The following is a 13357-nucleotide window of genomic DNA, read 5'->3' as shown; positions in this document are numbered from 1 at the left end:
GTAGCATAACTGACTATCACTAAGATGTTGGTTCATCAAAATGATATTGTTACCAGATAACAACTTAAAAAACAGTAGTTTAGTGTTTAGAAAGCTAGCAGTGCTGTTTCTTTTCTTTCTTTTGGCTGGCAAATTCCTAGAAATGACACATTTTTGTGTCATAATATTTCTTACAGTAAAAAGTCAGACTCAGTAATATTACTGTGTTTTGCCTTTGTAGGGCAGAATTGTCACACGTCTTACTCAGTCTGACATCATTTTGCCTGGTTATGTTTTCCTACATAGTCCAGTGTCTTAAAGTAGAGATCTCCAACATACATTTGCCATTCTAAGTCAGCGCTATCAGTTTTGTCCATATCACACATATGATCTGAGAAACAAGAAAAGGGATATTTACTTTTTATGAAATACACGGGGCCTATGTTTGGGTACGATCTAAGCATGAAGCTCAAGATACGTTTCCTATGAGGCAATAGAAGAAGTTTCTTTTCGGAGTCCAGCGCTGTCTCGACAGGTGTGTGGCAAATTTAGTGGCAGTGGGTGTGTCGGGGGTGGGGTGGAGATTTATCTTTGAAAGTCATGTGAAGAATCCTAAAATTCAGGTGATGTGGAATGCTGAGAACTAACAGGCTAAATCTGGAGTTGCCAAACCTCTCTATCTTGTTAAACATGTAGGCTGCGTTCAATGAACATATAAATACAAATGCTAGTATCAGCAGCTGTGTCTCTGCTTTCATTTCATCTCCGCCCACATGACTGCATTTAGACCACGAGCACATTACAGTCCTTATCAGTGCGGAAATGATGAACTGATTAATCGATAAGTCATCGTAATTGATTAACCACTGGAGCCATTTATCCAACAAAAATGCCAGATGCTGGTTTGAGGTTCTCTTATGGGAGGATTATTTGTAAATTAAATTTCACTGGGTTTGGGACTGTTAGACACAGTTTTCTGACAGTTTTTTAAAGATGCTAACTTGTCTGGTCTGGGAAACTGTGATTGGTATTTTTTTTAACCTTTTTAAGACATTTATGCTGAGAACTTGGGAAAAGAAAATAACTAACTGACAGATGATAATAAGCTGTAATCCCACTCTATACAGAGCAGCCATTCAGTATTTAGGCTACCTGTCCTGCTGATGCCCAGCTCATCATCCTGTGATCAGCTAATCAATAACACAGATATTGTACTTACGTTTTACTTTTAAAGCATCATCCGTTCATCATAGCATATTACTACATCCCATTCCACACTGTGCCTGTGCTTTATGAATGAATGAAAAAGGTGAATTTAGATGGGTTTACTTTTCCTATAAGCCTGCTTCTACTCTCTGATATCAGTAGTATTACATAGAGGCAGCACAGCTCTCGGTGCTGCAGCCCGTTTGTGTGTGCACGCGTGAGTGTGCGCGCACGGGGAATCTCCTCCTCTGTCCCACCCCTTCACATTAGTAGTTTGCATGTGGTGAAAAGCTGTGCTGCACCTCTCACTGCACTCAGAGAACAGCTCAGAGCGCTCAGCATCCTCCACACCGCCGCCGCTCCGCCGGGACTCCAACCAGCGCGCCTCTCTCTCAACTTCCATCTCACCGCTTCTGGAGCAGTAAAACAACCAAGCCTGCCTTTGTTCCTTCACTGAACTGGCTCTGACGCGTGAGATTCAACGCGCAGCCTGACTTTTTTCCCGATGTGGAGCCTTACATGTTATAATACCAAAATCAGCCGCTTTTTGGACTCGAGGTGGGACGCGGTGTTTGCGTTTTGGATGTGCGGATCTTGGCGCTCTGCGCACCGGCCCAAGCACCCAAAGTGCTAGTAGTGGTGAAAAGACTGAAAAGACTTTGTGCCGACGGGGTTGAGGAGAGAAACCCCAGCGCAGGAAATATGGTCCAGAACGTAATTCTGGTGTTTTTCCGCAGGAGACTGAGCCAGAGGCCGGCCGTGGAGGAGCTGGAGAGCCGGAACATCTTGAAGCGTGAGTAGATCAACCAGAGAGGCTGCATGACGTCCGGAATGATGTGGATCATCTCTCTAGCTTTGTTCTGTTTGCGCCGCTTTGCCGACATTTAGATGTCGATAAAAACTTGTAAAAGGCTTGATTTAAGTTTATTTTGACTTTCTAGTTCAGGCCTCTGGTTAAAAAAGTGGTTGTAGACTATTGTGATGTGGCCTGCGACGGTACTGCAAAATAAGACGCTCAAACGTTTTCATATTTTTATTTGAACTCAGGATTATTATGTCATTTTTAAATGTTTTACAGGTGAAATAATTAGAATCAAAATGGCCTTTTTGGCCAAGTATGTGTGCACATACAAGGAATTTGACTCTGGCTTAAACATTGCATTCAGTGTACTTGCACAGGAAATAAGGACATACAGCTGAACGAGGACAAGACAAGACAAGAAAGGGCTAAATAATGAGTTAATAGTGCAAAAATACAAATTAAACAATATATACCAAGAATGATGAGGCAATAAACAACATATACAGTTAAATTCACAATGTGCAGATGTGTATGCTCGTCAATAAATCAATCAGTGGATGACAGAAAATGATCAACCATTTGAATGTCAGTTAATTTGAGCCGACAAGCAAAAGCCCCCAAAATTCCTCCAGCTTCACAGATGTGAGGATGGACTTCTCTCTTTCTTTTACAGAATTGTAAAATGAATATCTTTGGAGTCAACTGCAGACGTCACTTTTGGCTGTGGAGTGTTTTCTGAAATTATGAATACATAAAGAAAATAATCCGCAAATTAATCAGCAATACAATTAATTGTTAGTCAGAGTCCTACATTTCATTTTTACATATTTGCAGAAGAATGTTCACACGAGTGGATTTGACCTCCTATTTGAATCCTTAATGACTTAAACTCCCTGTTGCAGCGGCGCCACTGTTTTATTCAGAGGAATAGCTTTGTGCCTGCGGGGAGAAGGTGTCAGATCGTAGCACTTCAGTCTGTGAAACTAGTCTGTGAAACTGCTCGAACTGTCCTGACAGTACAGAGCATTTATGAAAGAGTCACGTGAGGAATGAAGTCCCACATTTGTAGTGAACTGTGTCTCCCAGCGGAGACTGGCCACCTGTGAGCTCTGAGCAGCTGTCTGTTTCGTCACTGACCTCGTCTCTCTCAGCACAGGCACATGTGTTCACGCTAAACACACCCCTTTGCAACCAGGACAGCAGCTCCTGGACCACAACACACTCACCCCCCCCCGTCTCATAACCACTAACTTAAAGAAAATGCAAATAATCCAGTCATGTGCTCGTGCTGCAGTGCGTTCACCCAGAGAGTGAAATACACTCAGACTGTGACAGGTGCCAACCTCGTTTTTAGGCTGCCAGAAAAAAAAAAAAAAAAACTTGTCATGAAAAAAGGAGAGAGATTAAAAATAAATGAAGTGATCTCTCTGCTATATCTAATAAAGATAAATCCTGTTAGCGCTCTAATCTGCCCACGCCTTGCTCTCAAACTCACATTCAGCACTGATCCACAGTTACAGTCAGTCCATGAGTCCTGTCCTCAGCACAGTTGCACACCGGCTCATGTAGGAGTATTGATTGTGAGGAGGATCAGACGTATTTGCTCTGTTAATCACAGACTTCATCAACTGTCCAGTCCCATGATATAAACACTGACAGCGTGTTTACTTTCGTGCAATGACTGAGCGTTTCCGAAAAGCCTTGATAGTCCTGCTTCAAGTGATTCCCATTTGAGCTCCATCATCATGCAACTGTGGTCAGTGTAATTAAATGATTTGGACTTTGGCTTTTTGGTTACAATAGTTGTCTTTTTTTTGCTTCATCAGAAAGAAATGACCAGACAGAACAGGAGGAGAGGAGGGAAATCAAACAGCGGCTCAACAGAAAGGTAGGTGGCTGATCTGAGCAGTTTCCTTGGATTTCGTCCCTTTTAATATCATTTGGGCGACACACCAGCCCTGACAGGGACTGTCAACGAGCCAAAACAGAACCCTAATACCCAACCTGCTGTTGTTTTTAATATTTGCTTTCTATCTCTAGTCTCAGTAAGCTGATGCGCTGACAGCTATCTTTATTTTCCAGCTGAACCAGCGGCCGACAGTGGACGAGCTGCGGGACAGAAAGATCCTCATTCGTTTCAGTGACTATGTGGAAGTGGCCAAAGCTCAGGACTACGACAGGCGAGCTGACAAGCCCTGGACCAGGCTGTCAGCTGCAGACAAGGTAGCTATCTCAGATCAGCAACACTGGCTTTTCTATATTAAAATAGTGCAGTAGTTTGATTCTGTGGCCACACTGTGTTCTGACATTGACCTGTGTCAGCCTCTCTCCAGGGTTTCTGCAGGTTTTCAAAAGTCTTACATTCAGTTTCCTGTAAGGAGACGTTCCACTGTTATGAAACTAAAAGTGGGATTGTTGATTTTTCAGTCAGCACCATCTCACCTACATACTAGCTAGGAAGTTCCTCATCTCATAACGGGGAATTAAAGATTTTAGCCAGACTGTCAATGAACTTAATAAATTAGTCTTTTTTCATTGGTTATCATTCATCCATCTTCTGTTACTTATCTGAGTCCAGTTAGCAGTCATTCATATGATTACATCAGTAGGAATTATTGTTATCTACTGCTCAGAAGGACTGAAACTGTGATATCATTTCATCATACTCTAATGATCATGAAACAGGTATTCAATTTAATTCTATGTGATATTAAAAATGCCTTAAATGTAACTTGGGGAACCCTGCAGAAACCCTGTCTGTCACTCTGAACATTTCCCTGTGTCAACGCCGCCTTTTCTTTGACATTAAACCCAGCTAAGCTTACATAAACTGCACCTGAACGACAGATGTTTCTCCATTTTCAAAACGTCTGCCACCTGAGCGACTGCATCGATGTGTGAGGGGCACACGTGGGCTTACGCTTGTTGTTGCCTTTGTTCCGCAGGCAGCGATACGGAAGGAGCTGAACGAGTTCAAAAGCAATGAGATGGAAGTTCATTCTTCGAGCAAGCATCTGACAAGGTCAGTTTGAGCGTGAATTATTATCTCCTTTTTGCTCTTTTTGTCTGCTTTATTGTTTGCAGATGATGTCTAAAAGGTCAGTCTGACATTGTGCAAAGACTCAAAGGTGCACTATCCAACAGTCTCACACCAATGAGTGCACACCCTGCAGAGTAGGGCTTAAATTTAGCTGCAAGCAGGCCCCTTGAGATGAGAAAGGTGCACCCTTTTTCGCCACCTCCCCCCTATAATAAATGTCCGCATATATTTAGCTTACGTTTTACCTATGCTGAGACTGTCTTTAGCTATAAAAATCCCTGAATTAGCCAGGGTAGTGCTTACGCAAGACCCCGTTTTTGAGGCAAGGCCATTGGCTGCTTTTAAGAGCACTGTCCATTGAGCTAATAATAGGACTTTTGATTGATGAAACTAGTGTGCGGATATTTTAGCCCACGCTCACACTTTCCCCTCTTTCCCTCCTTGCAGGTTCCACCGGCCTTAGAAAGGTTTCTTCTGTGAAGAGTTGCTGATAATCTGGTTCTGTCAGTGAAGACCTTGCACGGAGTCTTCCAGCGCCCTGGCCCACAGTCAGTGGGTGTCCTGGTATTTGTGTCCAGCGAACCTTGGAGGCTATGTCTCTAGAAATGGAGCTGCCGGTAGATGGGGACGCATGCAGCAAGCTCCACTTCTGCTCAGAGGAACATGACCTTAACCCTCACTTCACCTTGTCAGAGGGGCAGGAAGAATCAAGGTCATGTATACGCCATAGACAAGCAGAGACTTTTTTTGTAAACAGACTCTTTTGAATGACGTACTTTTTGATGCCACAGAGGGGGAACGTGCATGTGACCGAGTCGACTAGTCCCACTCCAGTATCAGTAGTCACATCCCCAAGCTGTGTCTGAGTCTCTCTGATTCAGTTGATGATGTTTCATATCAACAGTGTAAACAGAAACCTTGTCTGTGTAAAAGACAAAAATCCCTTTGTAAGCACTATTTATTGTCTGCACAATACAGGTTTTCAATTTGTAACAAACTGTTTGCTTGTCTTGTGTACAGCGTGATGTTGATGTGTTCTTCAAATCCTATTTTGATATCATAGCGCAGCAGAAATGTGTGATATTTAAAAATGTCTCACACAGGTCAGAATTTAGCTGATGACACTCCTGAATAACAACACATAAATGGGTTGTAATCTGAGATTTCTCTCATCCTGTTTGTGCTTTAGATAATAAAGGTGCAGTGAAGCAGCAGTCAGTTTAACAAATACAAGCAGTGACCCGTTTCTTCTCATCACGCCGTGTTATTCTCCGACAAATGAGAACAGGCATCATTTTATGGTATTAAGAAGATTAGTTAATCCCATCATGAAAACAAGTTCACCTGACTGCATTTGTCCAATTTGGAGCCAGTTGCTGATCTGATCAGTGTTTGCGCTGCTGCGCCACGCTGGCAGAGGAACAAGAATGAGAGAAACAAGCCATTGTGTCTGACTTACTATGTCGCGTCAAACTTATCCCTGAGCTTGTTATACCTGCACAAACTCGTTAAAATGATAAGTACTGTAGGGGCACGTGAGGTCACTGCAAAGCCTCTTTCAGAGGGTAGAAACCTCTTACCTGATATTAAATTTGAAAAAATAAAAGCAGCCCTGGGGTGGTGACGTCTCTGCCGGGCACGTTGAGATTAGCAGAGCAGTTTTTAGCTTCTTTCCTGACATCAACATGCATGTTATGTGAGTCACAACGTCCGTCCTGGCATTAGTGGAGGAGCAGATGGCAGCTCCAGTTTAAATTGTACTAGACTGCAGGACCGCTTGCTGTCTATAGTAATGACACGAGCTGCTATTGGCTGAGAGCTAACAGTGGTCAGTCCGGTCCAGCACCATCCAGTAACCTGTGGCGCTGCGTAGGAGGAACAAGGGATGCTCTCATAGGTGTGAGGGGGATGTCCTGACTTCAGGGTATCCCTCAGATGGATGAAGGCCAACACACACGCTGAACATATGTTCAACAGTTTTTAGCCAACTGTAAGCGTGATGACCTTCTGGTTCAAAAATAGGCTTTGGATTATAAATCCTGTCATATTTTGGACCATTTTCTTTTTTCCATATATTCCTGAAAGACACTTTGCCAGTAATTTAGCACCATTGCATAAGAGCAATACACAACGTCACTGTTAGTCCCTGAGCACACAGCACTCTTATTTGGACCACATGTTAGCTTTATATGAACAAAATGTTGCTTCTACAAATAAATCCTCATTTGAGGAAATCAGTCACACCCTTGAGACTAACAATGAACAAATATCACAAGCGACACAGTTCTTTCATCCCAAAACACACAGGCCATAATGGTGTGTTAATGATGCAACTCATAATCGCTGGGACTCTTAATGTTGCATCAATTTTTGCATTTTACTCCCAGCCAGTCCCCAGAGCAAACGTCACTATTGAGCATCATGTTGACTCCTAATATGGTGGCTTCTTATATAACTACCGGCAAAAAGCACAAGATGACAGACCCAAATAAAGACACAGTGCTATGAGGCAGCATGGATGTGTGTCCCAACAACACACTGGCATGACAGCCAAGACTGCTGAAGAACATCCATACAAACGAGCACCATGTAAGAGCAGTGAAACCCCAGCAGCCCTGAAGAACAGAGGGGACGTTTGACCTTGTTTCTGGTGTAACTGTAAAAGGAGAAACAAGCACAGAGGACATACTAAAGACCAGTTTTGCAGTTTATTGTGATATACATGCTTTTATTTACTGCACCTCACAATAGGGACAAGTGCAAGTGACCACAACAAAGGGCTGCCAGGTTATGAAGAGCCCTCTGAGAGCCCTGAATACAACATACGTTTCTCTGAGGAGTGTGACTGTAGAACATAGTGTGTTACTTCTAAACAGATTGATTACAAATGTTTCTAAATGCAGATGGAGTTTTGCAGAACACTCAGTAATGTATTCATAAGCTCTGAAATAAGAGGAAAAATTGTGAAAACAAACCACATTTATATTGCATGGATCTCAAATAGCGGGAGTTTTAGACACAAAGAGCTGTAAGGTTACAAAGTACATTTGCTCAAGTACTGCAGTTTAAATATTTGAGGTACTTGTACTTCATTTAAGTGTTGCTATGACAGGTTGCTTCTCACTTTGTCTTAACTGTGCCAAAGTGACTGTTACTTTTTACTTCGCTACATTTATTTGACAGCTATAGTTATTAATTATGGAACTTTACACATTAAGATTTTACATGCAAAATATATTTTCATCTTATAGAATATGATGCATTGTTACAGATCAAACACCAACAATATTAAACTACTTTTTTACATGTTTATACATCAGTCCAATAACATAATAACCTGTCACAGGAGCTGTTCTATTGTGCATGTATTTTTACAGTGTTGCATGGCTACTTTATAGTATAGAATCTGAATACTTCTTCCATGTCTGGAAACAAGAATCAAATACACCTCGACATCTGCTGTATTTTGGATGGAACATGGAGGGTCTTAGATTTCAGCAATGGTGCCATCTACTGTCTTATCAGTGCAACATCTGACTGCTTCAAATAACGGACCTGTCAGCATACCTGGAGTGACTGGTAGATGAGTGTATGGTGCTGCAGCACAGTAACACTTCAGTCACATGCATGCATGGACATTTTATAGCATCTCATAGGATTCTTCAAACCCCAAACAATTTTCCCTAATTTATTAATTCTAAATATAGCCACATTCCTTTGTAAGGACAACGTGTTGTTTCTCATGAGATCATAATAGAAAATAGTTTGCAGGCCTGTGTTTATTACTGATTTAAGCAAATCATTAATAAGTCTGCAGAAAAGTTCATTTTAGTTGTATTTAAGGACCTTTTTTTTTTTTTTTTGCAGGTAAGGCCAACCTTTTGTTCATCACAGAGTGCGCCTTTAATCAGCAGCTTTCTTTCAGTTTCTCAGATGGATGCATGATGGATTAAGGTTTGACAAGCTCAGTAATGTTGTGGGTGGCCAGATAGCAGCTATCATGTTTAAAGCATCCAAACAGGTTCAGTGACTAAAGCAGATGGAAGAATGCCTTCCTATGAGCCAAACGTTGCAGCCTGCCAGAAAGTTCTGTGGAATCTGGCCTCTCATATCAGTGGAAAATTTTTTGCGAAAGGTCAGTGCTGTTGGTGATCTAAGGGAGCTGGTCACAGTGCAGCAGAAAGGGTCCCACAGCTCCCTGTAATCCCCCTGTAAAAACAAAACAAGCTCCAGAAGAATGAGGTCAAGCCCTGTTGATCATAGCAGAAAAGTACACAGTAACAGCAGCAGATCATTAAGTCGCCTCCATTTGTGTGAAATCAGCAAAGAATATGGATTTGTAATCATGTGTAAATCCTTTGTTAAGATACCACAATATTGTCTGAAACAGACTGTCAATCATTAAATGAGGTCACCAGACTTGCTGAAGTGCAAAGTGAGCAAATTCTTAGGTCTGTACAGAGGTGGCAGGGACTTAATCTAAATAAAAGCCCAGTAGGAATGCAGGAATCCTTCCAGGACTTGGAGCAGACTGGAGTATTTTAAAGGGGCGCTCCACCCATGCATTTTTAAGACAAGAAATACACAAAACTCTCAATTTTAGAAGTACAGTATCTCAGATTTAATAACGTCTCTGTGTGGCTGTCTGTAACTCCTCTTTGACAGCAGTTTTCATTTACTGACAACTAAATTCTAATGTTTCCCAAAGTATATACTAATCCAATGATTGGGAAGTATTCAAATCCCTTACTTAATTAATGACCACAATAATGCACAGTAATACTTTATTACAAGTAAAACCTGCATTCAAATTGTTACTTAATAAAAGTGTAGAAGTATGATAAACTAAATGCACTTACAGTAAATGTGCATTAACATTTTAACATTGGGTTGGTGAAGGTGCAGTTCATTTTAACTAGGTTATACATTTTGGGGTTGTTTACACTTAATAATACAAATTTTATAAACTGATCAGATATTTTGCATGTAAAATTTTAATCTGAACAGTAACGACAGACAAATGTAATGGAGTAGAAATACAGTATGATGTGGTAAAGTGCCCCAAAACTGTAGAAACATAGAAACTTTATGTATTTAGTTATGTTCCACCACTGCTAGCTGGTCAAGGGAAACTTAAGTATATTTCCGGTTGTGCAGGTGTTCCAGCTCCCCCATGTGGACACTCATGTAAAATGCAGCATACTGTCCTCACACTCCCTCGGCACAGTCACCTTGTAGCTGTGGCATGACAATTTGTAATTGTGTCCATTGTTGTTGTCCCAGTAATTAGATCCTTTTACGTGGTAGCAGATGGCAAATTCTAAAATGGCTCCTGGCTGCAGAATGAAGGGTGGGACAGGCAGACGAAATCTGAAGACATCTGTCTCTGGAGCTTCAGACTCGGCATGGCACCCCCTTGATACCCAGGATGCTGTTGTTTGTGTGAGTGTTCTCCAGTTGGTGAAAGAGTAGCGAACTATGACCTCTTTCTCATAAGCTAAATTAAGCACTTGTATCGTGCCTGTTATCCCCTGCTCTGAACACAGGACCTGCTCCAAACACACACTCTGAGTGCAGAGACGCGTCAGGAAGTCTGGCTGAGCTCCCACATTCTCAGGGAAACAAGGTTTGAAGTAAGGCATGGACAGCTCCAATGACTTCCCAAATGCCAGTTCAGAGCTCATCAGTAGTCTGAATAGAACATGCTGTGGTATCAGGGGGTGCTCTTGAACCCTGAAGACTTTAACTTCCTCTAACTCGAGGCCCAATGAGTCCACGAAGCGTACCTGCAGGCTCCTCAATTCCTTCTTCCTCTCTGTTGATGGAAGAGACTGAGCTCGTCTCCTCATGATCGCCTTGGTTGGAGGGTCACTTGGCAAGCTGTGCTTTAAATAAAGTTCCTTTACTGAGGGAGCTCTCGGACCTGGAGGGCGGATCCGGACTGGGGCTTTTGGGGGCTGAGGCTTGGGATCATAAATGTCCCGAAGGCGGATGGTGGTGTTTTTAGCGGTGGATGCATTACTGGAGCCACCGATGAACTGTGACTGGGTCCCACTCCCCTCGACAGAACCTTTCTGCTGCCTTTTCTCACAAGCCCCAGCCATGTTCATCACATTAAACACACCTTGAGAAACAGACCAACCAATGCATAATCTAATCAAACTGTACATGCAAATATCCTGTCACTAATTTTCAAAGCAAAACTGTACTCATTTAACAACACCATCAGTCAAACACTTCAAATTGAAAATGCAATCTTGCTGCATGCTAAACATATTGTAGGAGGTTCAAACCTTTTGTGTTCTGGCGTTGGGCTGGCCTCTTGCATTGATCTTGTTCGCTGTCTGTAAGCTGCTAAAAACCCAACTGCCACCAGATGACAGACAAGAGCCTGCCTTTGCCAACAAATGCCAGGAACACTCCACAGGAAACCAAACACAACATGTTGAGCAAAAACTAATTACAAGCCACCGACAGCAGATGATCTAGAATGAAGACTTAATAAATAACACATGAATCCATCAGTGACTGCAACGAAACCCAGATCCGGAGAGTAAACTGTAATCTGTGACTCCCACTGTCTGAGCTCAGTCCTTGACATATAACATGAGACCGTCAGTGGGGATGGGAGGTGTAGGGTGAATATTTATAGCAGGTAGTGGTGGGCAGTGTCTGTTCTCTGAAGATGCATTTCTCGCTGTTTCACAGTTACTGACATGAAACTGACATGCTGTCAGACCAGCTATTTAAATGATCAGATTCCTGTAAATTTACTTTGACTGAGAGCTATATGTTACAGGGAAGGGCTCACAGATTGATATGTACTGAGTTACAAAAGACTAAAAACATTTTGACTTAATACTGGATTTCAAAAAGGTCACGTTAACAGAATGTTTTATGTCAAGCTTAAAAACTAGTAAAATGTTCTTTGTTGTTGTTTGGTGTGAACGAGACACAATGCTACTTAAAAGTACCACAAGGTTGACATTACCTGCTGGACAAGCTAACATTTAGGTTCCATTAGCTCTATAAAACCATATGAAACAGACTGCATATAGAATAAACCTGAAAACATAAACCTCTCTTGTGTTGCTTAATATCCCAGAAGTATCTCGTATTCTATTATTTATTTAGTCAAAAATGTGGATTTAGTGTTTCATAATAATTTGGATTTTGTACCCGGTAATTTCACTTAAATTCTATTAATCTTGATTTATTATGTTGATTTTTGGACTTCTGAAATTGGAAATTGAATTCCAGCCTCATACCTTCCCAACTTAAACCAGAAAGTTAGCAACTAGCCAGTGAGGAAAGTGGGCTAAAAGGAGAGAAAAGTGTTGGACTTTCGGTTGTATTCATCGGATGAAAGTGGTGAATGATTATGACATTATACAACTTCTCTTACCTTCTGTCTTAATTTTGAACACTTGGTTTTATTCATGTTTGAACATTAGCATATAATTTCCATTATGATAGCATTAGCTCAGAGCTAACTTTAGAGCAACGTTATTTGTTACAGCAGAGTGGGTGCCCTTCACTGTCTGCTCCACTTGTATTGAGTAACTGCATCCTGCATGGAAGGAATATTGTAACCATAGAAGTGGAATGGAGTATGTGTATGTCTGTTGCTCCCAATTCATTTGTGCTTGATTACAGCTCATGTGTATCTGTGATAAAAGTGGAGTTTAAACTACATGCTCATTTAAATCAGCCAGATAGGCCTGCATAGGTCAGAGTCATTTTAAATCTATCTAAATGATTAAATAGGGTTTAGCTGGTGTTACAGGTCTTCTAACTTCCTGTTCATATCAAGGGAGTAGTATTTCTGTTTTTTGTGAAACTGAGGTGTACTTATGCCCTCTACTGGCTGACAAAGAGTCATTATTCATGTACCCACAGCAAAATTTTTCTTCATCTTATATTAATCAACACTGCAGTCATAGTGTTGCTACAGCTCTAAATGACTAAAGTGACCCCATTAAGTGCTGGAATAACCATTTATTTGGTCTTAATACTGATAAAATGTTGAATCAGTGGTGTAAAGTAGTTCATTCTGTTAAACAGTAAAAAAAGAGAAATATTTAAATTCATTCAATGGAGTCGTCCATCCATTTATTTTATATACTGACTATCCATTTTCGGGGTTGCGGGGGGGCTGGAGCCTATCCCAGCTGTCAACGGGAGGCGGGGTACACCCTGAACCAGTCGCCAGTCAATCGCAGGGCAACATATAGAGACAGACAACCATTCACGCTCACACTCACACCTAAGGACAATTTAGAATCACCAATTAACCTAATGAGCATGTTTTTGGTCTGTGGGAGGAAGCC

The 13357-nt window shown here is 41.6% G+C and overlaps 2 protein-coding genes across 3 annotated transcripts in view; one reads left to right on the top strand and one right to left on the bottom strand.

The window, feature by feature from the left end:
• phactr3b (phosphatase and actin regulator 3b) overlaps window positions 1-6024 on the top strand; it is a 46956-nt gene extending 40932 nt beyond the window's left edge. For both annotated transcript variants that reach the window (XM_070959527.1, XM_070959528.1), the window contains exons 9-13: window positions 1923-1978; window positions 3814-3875; window positions 4070-4210; window positions 4933-5009; window positions 5475-6024. In XM_070959527.1, the coding sequence (XP_070815628.1) occupies window positions 1923-1978; window positions 3814-3875; window positions 4070-4210; window positions 4933-5009; window positions 5475-5490 (352 nt within the window). In that variant the 3' untranslated portion in view covers window positions 5491-6024. The remainder of the gene's footprint in view (window positions 1-1922; window positions 1979-3813; window positions 3876-4069; window positions 4211-4932; window positions 5010-5474) is intronic.
• A 4186-nt stretch (window positions 6025-10210) lies between these two features.
• On the bottom strand, window positions 10211-11134 carry ppp1r3db (protein phosphatase 1, regulatory subunit 3Db). The gene has a single exon (XM_070959756.1). The coding sequence runs from the start codon at window positions 11129-11131 to the stop codon at window positions 10211-10213; it is 921 nt and encodes a 306-aa protein (XP_070815857.1). The 5' UTR covers window positions 11132-11134.
• Window positions 11135-13357: the final 2223 nt, after the last annotated feature.

Source organism: Chaetodon trifascialis, chromosome 3 (genome assembly GCF_039877785.1).
Source record: "Chaetodon trifascialis isolate fChaTrf1 chromosome 3, fChaTrf1.hap1, whole genome shotgun sequence".
Lineage (NCBI taxonomy): Eukaryota > Metazoa > Chordata > Actinopteri > Chaetodontiformes > Chaetodontidae > Chaetodon > Chaetodon trifascialis.
This window is presented reverse-complemented; position numbering and strand designations above follow the sequence as displayed.

Excerpts from the sequence above, each read along its gene's own strand:
- ppp1r3db (XM_070959756.1), bottom strand. The coding sequence starts at position 11,131 with ATGGCTGGGGCTTGTGAGAAAAGGCAGCAGAAAGGTTCTGTCGAGGGG.